Source organism: Propithecus coquereli, unplaced genomic scaffold (genome assembly GCF_000956105.1).
Source record: "Propithecus coquereli isolate 6110/MARCELLA unplaced genomic scaffold, Pcoq_1.0 Scaffold30, whole genome shotgun sequence".
Classification (NCBI taxonomy): Eukaryota; Metazoa; Chordata; class Mammalia; order Primates; family Indriidae; genus Propithecus; species Propithecus coquereli.
The window spans coordinates 9,804,337-9,818,616 of NW_012148619.1; the positions used below are offsets into that span (position 1 = coordinate 9,804,337).

Below are 14,280 nucleotides of genomic sequence, written 5' to 3' on the forward strand. Positions count from 1 at the left end.
CCACCTTGCCCAGCTAATTTTTTTCTAGTTTTAGTTGCTTGGCTAATTTCTTTCTATTTATAGTAGAGACGGGGTCTTGCTCTTGCTCAGGTCTTGCTTGAACTCCTAAGCTCAAGCAATCCTCCCACCTCGGCCTCCCAGAGTGCTAGAATTACAGGCGTGAGCCGCCACACCTGGCCTATTTTTGTTTATTTTTTATGAAGTCAGAGTCTTGCTGTGTTGCCCAGGCTGGACTCCTGGGCTCAAGTGATCCTCCTGCCTCTGACTCCCAAGTAGCTGGGACTTCAGGCACATGCCACCATGCCTACACCCAGCTACTACCTGATGATTAAAGCTCTATTTCTCTCACTTCTGATGTACACAGAGGGAACCATCTGACCTCTCTTGGACCTGAATTCATTAGGCATTTTAAATGGTTCTTGTTTTCTTTTGCTGCTTCAGAATTTCATTTTACTTCAGCACCTTCAAACTGAATCGTTATTTCCTAAGACTTAATAGTCAAAATACTTGACCATTTTGTCTAGTTTAAAGGCTAAAAAAGAGAGGACTAAAATCTCATTTTCAACTTTAGAACAGAAAAATTACCAAGAAAACATCCAAGTAGATTCATGCACTGAGGACATTGCTGCTGTTGCCTAAGAACTCAGGGTCTGCTATCCTCTTGGTAAAATTGGCTTTACCTAATGTCTGTGTTTTTGGGATCTGCTTTATTTGAATTTGAAAAGGCATTAGGGATTCCAATGGGTTTGCTTATTACACCTCTCAGTTAACTTGTTATACCTCTCAATTAACATTAACAGTACCTAGGGTGATGAACATTAACTAGGGTGCCTTGATTCCTGGGAATGAAACAGCTCCTGGAAATGTGGATTGCCCATCAGGTCTTTGTTGGGAGATGGCTTAGTATAGCAGCATAGTTTTCACTTCTGGTTTTAGAACAAATGCTTCTTGATTTTTTTGCAGTTCTCTTGTCTTGATGCTTTCTACCTCCACCTCCCCCCTCCTTTTTTTTTGCTATTGGAAATACTTTTGTAAATAAATGGCTCTGAATTCTTCTAAGAAAAAATGGTAACAATTGCTTTGTTACTCACTAACCCAAAATTTCCTTCCAGAACCCTCCAGAACAATCAGTTGAAAACAGTACCCAGTGAAGCCATTCGAGGACTTAGTGCTTTGCAGTCTTTGTAAGTAATTTTTTGGTTTTCTGTATTCTTGAATCATTAGGGGACCCCTCTGGCTGTTAAAGTATATGAAGAACTGGAATCCTACGGAAAGGGGAGGTTTATCCTTCATCTGAAATAAAAATGGGATGACCAGTGCAGTTATCAACACGTCCTTTGGCGAGGGACAAGGAGGTGGTTGTTACCTCCTCACTGGTCTTAGAGGCTAAAAGAAAGCTACTGAGCATTCACGGCTGCCATGAATGTGTACATGGCTGGTGATCAGCACCTCTTTGGAACCAGAGTTACATGTGTGCAGAAGTTCTGGTGCCTTGTGCCCTGTCAAGAAACAGCCACAGAGAAATTTGTTTCTGGTGATAATGATAATCAGGACAAATTGATTATAGTTCCTCAATTGGTGAAGGGAACTTCTCAAAAAAAAAAAAAAAAAAAAAAAGTAAAACGTATTTTTCAAAATAAAGAACTTTGTTAGCTTCCACTAGAATGATGAATACACATTTGCATTGCTTCCTAAATACTAAATACAGTGGGACTGGGGCATAATTCTCAAAGTGTGGCACTTTGACCACACTTCGCAACAGGATTGCTAGTAGGAGATTGCTAAAATGGAGATTCCTAGGCCATATCCTAGAAGTAATGTTATTTTCTGTTTAAAAGTAGGGTCCAGAAAGCTATATTTTAAAAAATATCCCTAGAACCACTCTTAAGTGTTAAAAATTGTAATAGTTATCACACTTATGTGTGCTGGATTATAAAATTTCATTTTAACCCCATCATATATTTGTATACTAATCTGTTACTTGGGTTTTTTTATTGGACTTTGAAATAACTGTAAATACAAGCTTTTGCAGGAAATGCATGCGAGTTAGAAAACTTAGGGTGACAATGATTGAGCTGCTTGTCTCATCAGTTTGCCATCGTAAAGCCATTTTTAACTGCACCAAAAAGACATCACTGGAAATTGTAAATGATAGAATTGCCATTTGATTTTAGGTTAGATATTCTAGTAGTTAATGGGAAACGAATGTGAAAATAAAAATATGTATTAATAAAATATATGCTGTAAAAGTTAAACTTTAAAGTATGTCTAGTGTCATAAACAAGGAGTATCCAGGGTATTGGCCATTTAATTTCTAGTTTAAATAGAAGTTTAATTTAAGGTGGTTCATATTAAGTAGCTCACTTCACTAAAATGGTAAGCTATGGAACATAAGGATTTGTTTTTCACTGCAGCTAATTAGGTAGGTTCCTAATAGACTGTCAGAATGAATCTATTGGAATAAATTCCTTTACAAAAATGTTATTTTGCTGCGCCCTCTCTCACCTCTGAAGGATGTACACAGAGGGAACCATCTGACCTCTCTTGGACCTGAATTCATTAGGCATTTTAAATAGTTCTTGTTTTCTTTTGCTGCTTCAGAATTTCATTTTACTTCAACACCTTCAAACTGAATCATTATTTCCTAAGACTTAATAGTCAAAATACTTGACCATTTTGTCTAGTTTAAAGGCTAAAAAAGAGAGGACTAAAATCTCATATTCAACTTTAGAACAGAAAAACTACCAAGAAAACATCCAAGTAGATTCTGTCTAATTTGTGGTCAATAAGTACATTAAAGTGCATGACACATTCATTGGTTATGTAGATGATTTGAAGTGGTGTTTTTCACAGAAACCATAGGTTTCCCTCTCTAAAACAATGTTTTTAAAAAGCATACTGTGTTCATCATTCACATGTTGTGAATTGCTTAGTTAAAATTATCTCCCAAATTGGGATGGAGCTAGGGAGTGGAGTTAAAACAAACTCTGAAGAGGCATTAGGATGTTTTCATATGTATCAGAAACACAAGGAACTGCTCTGTGTCAGGCCTGTTTTATTTAAGAAGGAAATGTTCATGGGTTTGTTAGCATAGTGGGTGCAGTGGTGCAGTTTAGATACAATTGAAATTCTGTCATGGTGTAAAACAGTCTTATCAGCACTTGAGTCAGTTTGAAAATCTGATCTTCAGACCTGAGTTACACGAAAGATTTCCTTGTGGTTTTGAATAGTGCTTAAAAGGAGCAAAGTTCATTAGGGATTGAAATTGACCAGAAGTGGTTTGATGCAAGTATGTGCTTGATGATAACTGTAAAATCTGAAAGTGACTTGTTGGTGCTGGTAAAAAGGTAGTATGTGACAGCCTCCGCAAAGCCCCGAGAATGGCTAAAGCATTACTTGAGCAGGATGTTAAAATGACATGTCAGAATCAGCTCCACTAGAATTTTTCTTTACTTCAGATCACATTTTTATTGAATATTGAAGGATCTCAAATATTAAATTTCCTAAGTTTCCCTCTATAACTTTAAAATATATTTATAACTATTATATTTACATTATTGATAAGTTAGAAACAGCAAAAGGAAACTTTTGATTACACAGAATAGGTGTTTATTGATAACAAAGACTTTTTCAATAGTAAATATCTGCATTTGGTACTAATTGTTACTGTAATTTCATTTTAGACAAGAAATTTAAAAATATGCAAGTCTCAGATATAAAATAGGCTTTTGAGAACAGAGAATTAGAAGTACATTTTCAAGACAAAAATAAGGGAATTTAGTTAATACATCATTAACCTTTTAATAATAAAATTGCACTTAAATAAAGTAATAGTTTATCTCTTGCCATATGGAGTTTAAATAGAATAACTTGAAGAAGCCCATATAATCTTTCCACCTTGTGAAATATCTGATGCTTTTTAGCATCTGCTAAAACAATCAGTTATAGTATTGTTCTATTAGTTAGGATAAATATTAATAAAGTCATCGGTACAAAGCCACAGTCTGAGAAAGTTTCTCTGTGGAGCATTGATCTCACTCTAAGTGCAAACTCTTTATCTTTATGGGTGTATCACCACACCCGCATGTGAATTCAGGGATAAGGATTAACCATGTGAGTCACCACAAATCCTTTTTCTCATTTAATTCCTTATTTAAGGGTTCCATTGTTTTATAGTTCTTCCTTTTAATCCTTACTTGTATGAGACTTTATAATTTTGGGAAATTTTAGTATAGGCTATAGAATATAGTTTCACTACTGTCTTAGCTTAAAACTCACCTGGTTATCTTGCTATAAGTTATGGCCATCTCTTTTCCTTGATGGTAGATGGCACAGAATTTACAAAAGCTTAAGGAGTGTGTAACTGAATTTATGTTAAAAAAAAAAAAAGACAGTTTTTCTTATTATAGTATTTTACCATATCTTAAGGAAATGCTTTTACAGAGAGGACTTAATTTTAACAGGGTAGTATAGCTGTGTTTAGGGGTACATTACTCATTATTTTATTGAATATGAATACACATTATGATGCAGTAAGCAATTTAAACTTTTCAACTACTATAACACTGAGAAACTGGAGAGGACTTCAATTTGTAATTAAAATGCAATCCAAACCCCCTACCTGGCCTATAGAATCTGGACCCTGTTTTCATCCCGTACTGTTTCCCTGGGTCCTCCACTCCCCTCCTGTGTCCTAATCACTCCGACCTTCTGGGAGTTGCAGGATCCTACCGAGTTGGTTTCTGCTGCTGGGTCTCTGCCCCAGCCCTTTCCTTTGCCTAAAATACTCCTTGCTCAGCTTCTGTTGGTACTTTTCCTCATTCTTCAGGTGTCAGTTTAATTATCACCTTCTTCGAGACACTTTTCCTGACCAGTGCATTTTGAATAGCTACACTCCTCTTCAGACTCCATCACTTATTATCTCAGTACCCTATTTAGTTCAGATCACCTTTTTAAGTACTCTGTAGTCATTTTGTAATTTGTTTATTAGATTGTATGTCACCCCGCCCCACCAGAATGTCAGTCTTGGAGGACGGGTCTCCTGCCTGTCTTGTTCACTGTTTTATCCTTTGTGCCTAACAGAATGCTCAATTTAAATGCATTGAGTGAATTGCAGATAATTAAATTATCTACAAGTATAATTTAGCTTCATTATTATTTAGTTCCATCATATGCTTAATTGTATGATTATATGTTTAGTGTCTCTCTCTTCCTAAGAATGGATGTTCCACAAGGTTGTGAGTTGTATTTGTGTGTGTGTGTGTGTGTGTGTGTGTGTATTTGAACACATTCCTAACTACTCATTAAAGCAAATCTGCTGAACAGCTCTGTGGCCAGTATTTTGCCAGTCTGTTACATAGAGGTTACCTGTCTCTTCTCAGAGTAAGTTCTAGAAAGCTCGAGGAATAAACAAGTTTAAAAATGTGTGTTTCTAGGCAGATTCTTAAGGCAGCTGTTCAGTGTCCTGAGCTGTCCCTTTTTGAGTGTTCTTTCAGTTATCTCGACACTGTCAGATACTCCAGGACCCATGAATGGTCTTGAACACCTGCTACTCTGCCTCTGGGGAGGAGAATACATCTGGGGCCTGGGGCAGTTAATTGGGAGCTGGGCCCAGAACTTGCCTGGAGGAAAAAGGGACAATTATGTAAGGAGAACTGAAGTTGGGAGCAGCCTAGGGAAATAGGAGACACAAAAAACACTCCAAAACCCAGAATTTCCTGAACGTGAAAACTGCCAAACCCTATTTCTTAGAAAATATATCGTCATATTTTTATCAGTTTTTTGTGTTTCCTAATTTTCACGAAAAAGTCCAAGGCAGTGAATCATGAATGTAAATGATGAACATATATCAACAAGGGATTTGTGAGGAAAGTTGTGATTTGCCTGGCACACGCTGTCCTTCATCATATTAATACCAGGTTGTCTTTGTGTCAAAAAGCAATTATTCCAACAATTACACCCGGTTGTGCCAACAATAATACTTAAGAACTTGGTTTCCAGATTTTCAGATGGGGACTTAAATTTTAAGTATGAGTAATCCTATTAGTAAGGTGTTCTTAATTCCAAAATTTTGGAAAAATTGAAGAGGCTTTAAATCCACAATAAAATTGATTGGAGGAGCTGCTTAATTTTTCCTGTGGATAATTTGACCTTTTCTTAATGATTGTTAATTTTGGCAAACTAATTTTTTTAAAGTAATTGCCACAAAGAGAAGAGGAGAGGGCTGCTTTGCCAGTACGCGATGCTTATGTTAATATTTTTAACTTGCCTGGTGGTAATAAGGGCGATTAAAAATCTATTGGAATAGGTTTGTTGCTATAAAAAAAAAATTGTAACCATTTTCTAATTTTTCCCTTTGGTAACAAATAATAGTAGCAACTAAATTTAATGTCAATTATTAGTTACAATGTAACATTGGAAGTAAATTTCGTCAGCTTATAGTTTCTTATTGTCGTTTTTCCGTATTTTATAGGTATACTCTGAAACATAAAATTCCAACTTGAACTTTGTGAGATTTTTTTTTTTTAATATATCTTTCTACTATAAAGTTACTTTTTAGTCAAAGATAGTTGAAAGTTATAGATTTGGATACATGTTTCCCTTTCTTATGAAAGGAAGGGAAAGAATTGACTTTCACATACTGGTCTTGGAAAAGTTATTTGATTTTATGAGGACCTCTGATGAAATTAATGAAATAAGGGATGCCATGGTCTTGGTCATTTTTATAAGTCCTTTTTGTTTTGAAACCTCTGAGAGTTGTGTGAGTCGGATTGAGTCATTTCCCTAGAATTCATTACTGGTCGTGGTTGTTTCTGTTTCTGTCAGGCGTTTAGATGCCAACCATATTACTTCAGTCCCAGAGGACAGTTTCGAAGGGCTTGTTCAGTTACGGCATCTGTGGCTGGATGACAACAGCCTGACGGAGGTGCCTGTGCGTCCCCTCAGCAATCTGCCAACTCTGCAGGCGCTGACCTTGGCTCTCAACAAAATCTCAAGCATCCCTGACTTTGCATTTACCAACCTTTCGAGCCTAGTGGTTCTGTAAGTATCCACCCCTTTCGATACCATATATTTGTGTCAATGGTGGCCAGGGGCAGGGAGGGGAGGACAGGAACAGGTTTCTGGTGACAAATTATTATGCAAGTACCTCACTGATCATGCTCCTATATAGTTAGGGCTTGGGGAAGCTGCCTTTGTACAAGATTCAACAAAATAGAATTTTAAAAAAATAATATTCACTAATAATTGTTGAATCTCTCTAAAAATAAATGGCCATTTGTAATTACAAGAAGAAATTGAGTCAGTCAACAAACAGCTTTTACTTGTGTTCTGGCAAGGTACTTTCAATGTTAAAAGAAGTGAAATCGTTTTGAGATGCTCATACAAATAAGTTTCAGGGATACTTCATGTTTTTCCAACTTTTTGAGTATGTGATCCTTGTGTTTTTAAATTTTTAAAACTTGAATATAATGAAGTGGCATTTCCTTTCAAATTTGTTACCAGTCTTACTGGTATAAGCTATGCACTTCCTCCGTGCCATTACTCCTATCTCCCCGTTGAGAGAGCTCGTCAGAGTTTTGCTTCATATAATTAAGAGCTAATCAGAACTTTCATTTTGATATAAGCAAATATTAAGTAATCTTCAATGTGTGTGCCATTTTTCCATTAGAGATATTTTGTCTTTCTATTGGCATTCTACGTTCAGTCTGCAGCGTATAGCAAGAGGTAACTACCCAATGCATTTATTATCCATAGTCAAGTGTTGACATGTTTAGCTGCACCATTCCTTCAAAACACCAATTTAGATATATAAAACACTTATAATAGTTGTTATTGGGAGATGTAAAAGTCATTTTGATGCTTTTTTCCTCATAGGCATCTTCATAACAACAAAATTAAAAGCCTGGGTCAACACTGTTTTGATGGACTAGATAACCTGGAGACTTTGTAAGTATATTCATATTTTGGCTAATCATATTGTGATACTGATAGTGCAATTTTGTACTCTTTTGCAGAAGGAAAAAATATGGATCTTGAGTTTAGCTCGTTGTTAATTCACTTTAATATGTGACTAAACTCTTGCCATCAAATAACCCCAGTTATGAGTACTAATCTAAGTTAATGGTTAACAATGGCACATAAGTGCAAACTTCATGGTTTTCTTCCCCCCAAAATATGTGTTAAAAGCGGCTCAAGCTATGAAGATTTATATCTTTTAAAAAATATTGGTTGTGTTAAATGTACGGCAGTTTTGGAACTTGAAAACTTCTGAGATGAACTCTGGATAGTTTGTTTTTTCCATGATCTCAGTTGCCTTGCTAATTGTTAACACTGGGTTTGAATACTATGTCTGCTTTCACATGCTAAAATATAACAAATTAAGGTTTTATATTTTGCTTATGATACTTTTTTGCTGTTTCCCCTAGCTAAAGTGCTCAGGAGCTCTGGCTGTTTCAGCTCTACACTGCACCATTATATAAGTAAAAGACATAGTGCAGCTGTGTGTTATCGAGAGTAGGATCTTTATTTTTGTTGTTTTAGTTTACATTAGTTGCCTTCATTCAAAGATGCATAATGTTTGCTATTGTGATGTAGCAAATGATTCAGAGAACGTCCCAATTAGATGTCGTGAGTAAAGCCTGATTGGAATGCTTAGGGTTTGTAGTATTTTGTTCAACTGAATTTTTTGGTTAACTGTCAGTTAATGAGAAGACTTAACATCTTTTAGGACTCCATTAATTCACATTCCTGTCTAAACAATAAGAGGATAGTAAACATCAATGGATATTTGAAAGTTGAAGATCTCGAGGAAGATAGTTCCACGCTCAGGTCTCCTTTGCTAAGTGTGTAACTTCTGGTGTAACAAATAAAAAATTAAAAAAATAAAAGATCTCCTGATCCTAGGCCATGAATACTATTCCAGTGATATTAAAATTAAGCCTCTTCTTCCCAATTAAAGTTTTATTTGCCATTTTTCCTTCTATGTAAAAGAGGAAAACAAAATAGATCTCAAAGGAGCTAGGCTTTTAATTTTGGTTTACTCTCATTCTGAAATCAATCACGCTAATCATATGCCAACATGTTCGTTTATGTTAAAAACATTTCTTTATATTAAGAGAAATTAAAATTTAAACATTCTCAGAACTAAGACTTTTTTTAGTACAGATTACTATGGCTTGTATCTCTCCTAATTAATATTTTTAATAATTTGCAACCTGCATGAATCCATTCCAGTCCTTCTGGTTATTCTTATCTCAGGTCACCATGCTGATGGCAGAGCTGAGGTTAGCTGCCCTCATACCAGAATTTCAGGAAGCCACTCTAAACTCCAAATAGAAACCTCAGTTTCACACTATGTCACTGACAAATGGATATTCAATAAATTCTATTTTATGGTGAACTTCCTGAGAGAAATACCATTCAGATGATTTATTTATTTAATACATCAGTAATATGTGATTCTGAGAATTTTTTGTACTCATAAATTTGTTGATCTAAAAACATCATAGAAGAATGACTTTTTTCCTACTTAATATTCTAAGAAAAGGTATAAATTCAATTATACTTCTGCACAGTTTTGAATGACAATATGGTTGGTAAAGAAAGATTACCATCTAGAGGATGTGATTTTTTTAAATATATCTGTACCAAAATGCCTTCTGAATTGTGACCACTGTTCAATATTTTTACATATTTTCTCCCATTTTTCTAGGGACTTGAATTATAATAACTTGGAAGAATTTCCTCAGGCTATTAAAGCCCTTCCTAGCTTAAAAGAGCTGTGAGTATTGCTTTGTTCTCTTTATGCCTTAATATCCCTGGCAATGAGATTTTAGAACATCTTTGTTCCATTACATATATCTATGTACAACATACAAACACACACATAATCATACAAATTAGATTGTGTTCACTGGCACAATTTCGAGCATAGATTACTATATGGGTTAGATGCTAGGGAAACAATAAATGCATAATGTATGGTCTCTGCCTTTCCAGAGATTGCAGTCTTAGTCTCACTAGGGAGGCAGACCATGTAGGACAGCTGCTTCTAGGTAGAAGTCAGTGCTGAATGAATAGAATAAATAAATCATTCCAGAAAAAGATCCCATCGAAGCTTGGGGTCATTGGAAAAGGCATCACTAAAGGGAAGGAACTTGAGGAGACTTGAAGACTGGAAAAATTTAAATAAATGAAAAGAACAAGGAAGCATTTTGGATGTTGGGTTTATCATAAACAGAGATAGTGAATGTCTATGGCATAATAGGGATTGTGTGTCATGAGTTGACAGTTATCATTTGAGGATGCATTGCTTAACGACTATGGGCTGCAGTGAGAGATTTTGAGGTTAGAACACCTTATGATTCTTAATGGTCTAAAGTTCTTTGATGGTGAAACAACAGATAAATGCATGTGAGGGAACGGATAGATTCTAGGCTAAGCAGTAGGTTTAAAAAGAATTACGTATGGTCCTGAAAAAGATGATATGGACTTCAAATTCACATTCCCCACATTTTTGAAAATGTTCATGTAATTGTTATCAGTTGTATTTTATATAACACTGAACAGCAGTAGGTACTTGGAACTTAACTTATTTCACAAGAGCACAATGTATTTCAAAATACTTTTCTCCTATCTTTCTAGGGGATTTCATAGTAATTCTATTTCTGTTATCCCTGATGGAGCATTTGGTGGTAATCCACTCTTAAGAACTATGTAAGTATTTTTGAAAGTTTCTTTTAATATATAATTATGTAAAGCTATGTCTATACAATGCCAAACATCTGGATAAAGAATGAAAATTCAGGCTTTTAGATATATGTACATTGTGAACAGAGTGCTTGTAAACATATGAAAACTTTTTATTTTTTACTTTTTTATTTTTACAGACATTTGTATGATAATCCTCTATCTTTTGTGGGGAACTCGGCATTTCACAATTTATCTGATCTGCATTCCTTGTAAGTATTATGTAAATTTAAAAACAAACCTGAATATTGGAAAACAAGAATTTATTATTGTAGCTCCAGAAAGTTTTATTTTTAGTTATAGTAGTACTATAATTTTAAACTGTTTAAAAGATAAAATGAAAATTTTATATATGAAAAATTTTTTAATTACTTTTTCTCTCTCAATTTCTTAAAAGAGTCATTCGTGGTGCAAGCATGGTGCAGTGGTTTCCCAACCTTACTGGAACTGTCCATCTGGAGAGTCTGTAAGTGTGGCCCTTTAGAGAGGGGTTGTGTACGAATAAAACACTGCCGGCCTGCTAGCAGGTGCTAGTGCTTTTTAGTGATGATGACGGGTTACGGCTGATTCCTCCAATCTCCCTTGGTGAATATCATGCATGGAGATGGATATATTGGGTTTTGGGGTCAGTGAACTCAGGCAGAATACAGCCTAGTGTGGAGATAAGATCTGAAAAGGTCACTGAAAATATAAGGCACTAATTGAAGTGCTAAATTAGAAGCAGTGTTCTAGGAATTGAGAAGTGGGAGCAGTCAACGTAGACAATCTGAGACGGCTTTATGGAGGAGGTAGACTGTTTAAAAACTGAATACTTAAGGTTTCCCAGGGCTGGGTCTTTTATTTAGAAAGACAGGATTAGTAAAACTGGGAATACTGAAAATATATACTCAGGGATGGCATACAGATGATCGAGCATAGCTAGAATTACATGTTTATAATGGAATGGGGGCATGGTATGGGGAAATTAGAAAATTGTTTGTGACCAGATTTTAAAATGACAAACCTTAAACATTGACTGTTTGGTTGTAGCAACGTTTCCCAGTGAGTGGTCTGTGAATGGGTTGCAGGTGCATCTAAGATCTTGATGACCTCAGCTCTGCAGACAGGCAGGTAGGGCTGAGGCAGCTAGGGTCTCTAGCCACAAGAGCCTTACCATAGTGTACTATGTAAATGTTATGATTGTTACATGTGCCAAGATTAAAAAAAAAAAAAAGAACATTGGCAGCTCTGAGATAAGGAATTTAAACTTGACCCTTAAGGCAGTTTGGAGGTAATGAGAATGTGCAGTTGGTGTGAAGGAGGGTAAGGAGGAGAAAGACTAGAAATAGGGAGAAAGGTGAGGAGGCCGTGAGAATAGTCTACTTGACCAAATGAACACATTTAACCATGAGAGCTACAGGTCTTCAATCGCAAACAAATAGCATGGTCTGTCTTTACCCTTGATCTATTTAATACATAGTAGCAGTAAAAATGGAGAGAAAGGGTTGATGCTAGAAACACTACAGAGGATGAAATAACAGGAATTGGTGATTGATTGCAGATGGGAGCATGGAAAGGGACCAGAATAAGAGAATATTTCAGAGCTGAGCCAGATTGTCTGAAAGTACAGAAAGCAATGAGGTTTGAGGGCAGGATGCTAAGTTGATTTCAAGTGTTGGGTGTGAGGTGATAAAACTTGCAGCTGATTATGGTCAGGCTGTGACTGTGGATTAGTGTTTTTCTCTTGGTCCAGGTGGGAAATCAAGCCCATCATCTGGACAATATTAACGTCTCACGTCACAAGCATTTTTGTATTACTGTGAAGGTGAAACCAGTATTGAGGGTTAATTTACCTTCCCACATGCCTAACTTTAGGGAAGAGTAATTAGGCCATGGGATGCATAGACTCTAGTCCATATGCAGTTATGTGAGCATTTGTTTTTTTGTGTGAGAATAACATTTTGTTTACTGTCTCAACTCGAATTATTTCTTAGATGAACAATGTTTTTCCACAGGACCTTGACAGGTACAAAGATAAGCAGCATACCTAATAATTTGTGTCAAGAACAAAAGATGCTTAGGACTTTGTAAGTTGGCTTCTTCTTTCCTTCCCCTCATACCTTCCTTTTATGTACTTAAGACATGTTCAGTTTTATTTTTAAGGAACTAGTTTCGTAAGGTTGTTTTGAGGGATAGTTATTTCTTATTTGCTCCCTTCACGTAAACGAGCAGGTGTTTTAATAAGTCCACGGGGTGGGTAATGTGCATTTGAATTGGGTTTTAGGGTTATGAATATATCAAACATCTTGCTTTATTTTGAACAAACTAAAACCAAGTTAGGTTTTTCCTTAATTTTTTCTTATGCTGACTCTTTGTCTTTATTCTAGTTTCCCAGGGGCATTATCTCCCCGTATTCTCTCTTTTCCTAAGCAGAGACTAAATCTATTTTGAATCAGGAATGAACTAAGCATGTAGCTTTCTAAACACTTTAAGCTGACTTAGAAATTAAAAGTAAATAAAGGATGTAAAAATGTTACCAGAATAAACAATTAAGTTACTAAGTTGTTAATAAGTATTCAGTGGAGGAAGACAGTAACAAAATAAATGGCTGATTGATTAAGTAAGTACAGTCATGCATCACTTAACGATGGGAATATTTTCTGAGAAATGTGTGCATAGGTGATTTCCGCCTTGTGCAAACATCATGGTGTACTTACACTAACAAAAATGGTATAGCCTACTACATACCTAAGCTACATGGTGTAGCCTCTTGCTCGTAGGCTAAAACCTGCACAGCATGTTACTGTCCTGAATACTGTAGGCAGTTGTAACACAATGGCAAGCATTTGTGTGTCTAAACATAGCTAAACATGGAAAAGGTACAGTAAAAATACTGTAGTATAATCTTGTGGGATCACCGTTGTGTATGCGGTCTGTCCTTGACTGAAACACTGTTATATGGTGCATGACTAATTAAATGGTGTAGTGGAATATCAAACTTAACCACGATGATCACCATTGAGGAAGCACTGCAGTGGGATTGAGAATTAACTAGTTCTGATATTTGATTTAATATCCATGTTTTTAAAAATGTTGGTAAGCATACTATTCTTAGCTTTTTAATTGAACAGCAACATAGCAATTATTTATGGCACAAATAACATTGGAAAAATATAAATTTTTTGAAAAAATTTGTAGCTTTACCACTTAAAAGAAATCTTATGTATTTTCCATATTATATTTTTATATATTTAATTTTATATGTTTATGTTATGTAATTGTCTATACTCAACATTATGTTCTTGAACTTTACCAGTCTTAAGCCTTTTGTATCACTGAGGTGCTCTAGAAGCTTACGAATCTTAGGAAGAAAATAGTTGCTTTTCTTGTTCAGCCATATCTCTTTATTATAGATCTTAGCACTACTTTCAATGCTTCTGAGTGTAGCTCTTTTAATATAGTATTCTGGTAACATAACATTAATTTGTTAATTTCTGTTGTCTTAAGGGACTTGTCTTACAACAATATAAAAGACCTTCCAAGCTTTAATGG

General features: G+C 35.5%; 1 protein-coding gene across 1 annotated transcript in view; it reads left to right on the forward strand.

The window, feature by feature from the left end:
- The window catches only part of LGR4 (leucine-rich repeat containing G protein-coupled receptor 4), a 95,132-nt gene that overhangs the window by 72,068 nt on the left and 8,784 nt on the right, over positions 1-14,280 (forward strand). The window contains exons 4-12 of the mRNA XM_012649553.1: positions 1,113-1,184; positions 6,826-7,041; positions 7,876-7,947; positions 9,713-9,781; positions 10,645-10,716; positions 10,890-10,961; positions 11,147-11,215; positions 12,744-12,815; positions 14,236-14,280. Of these exons, the coding sequence (XP_012505007.1) occupies positions 1,113-1,184; positions 6,826-7,041; positions 7,876-7,947; positions 9,713-9,781; positions 10,645-10,716; positions 10,890-10,961; positions 11,147-11,215; positions 12,744-12,815; positions 14,236-14,280 (759 nt within the window). The remainder of the gene's footprint in view (positions 1-1,112; positions 1,185-6,825; positions 7,042-7,875; positions 7,948-9,712; positions 9,782-10,644; positions 10,717-10,889; positions 10,962-11,146; positions 11,216-12,743; positions 12,816-14,235) is intronic.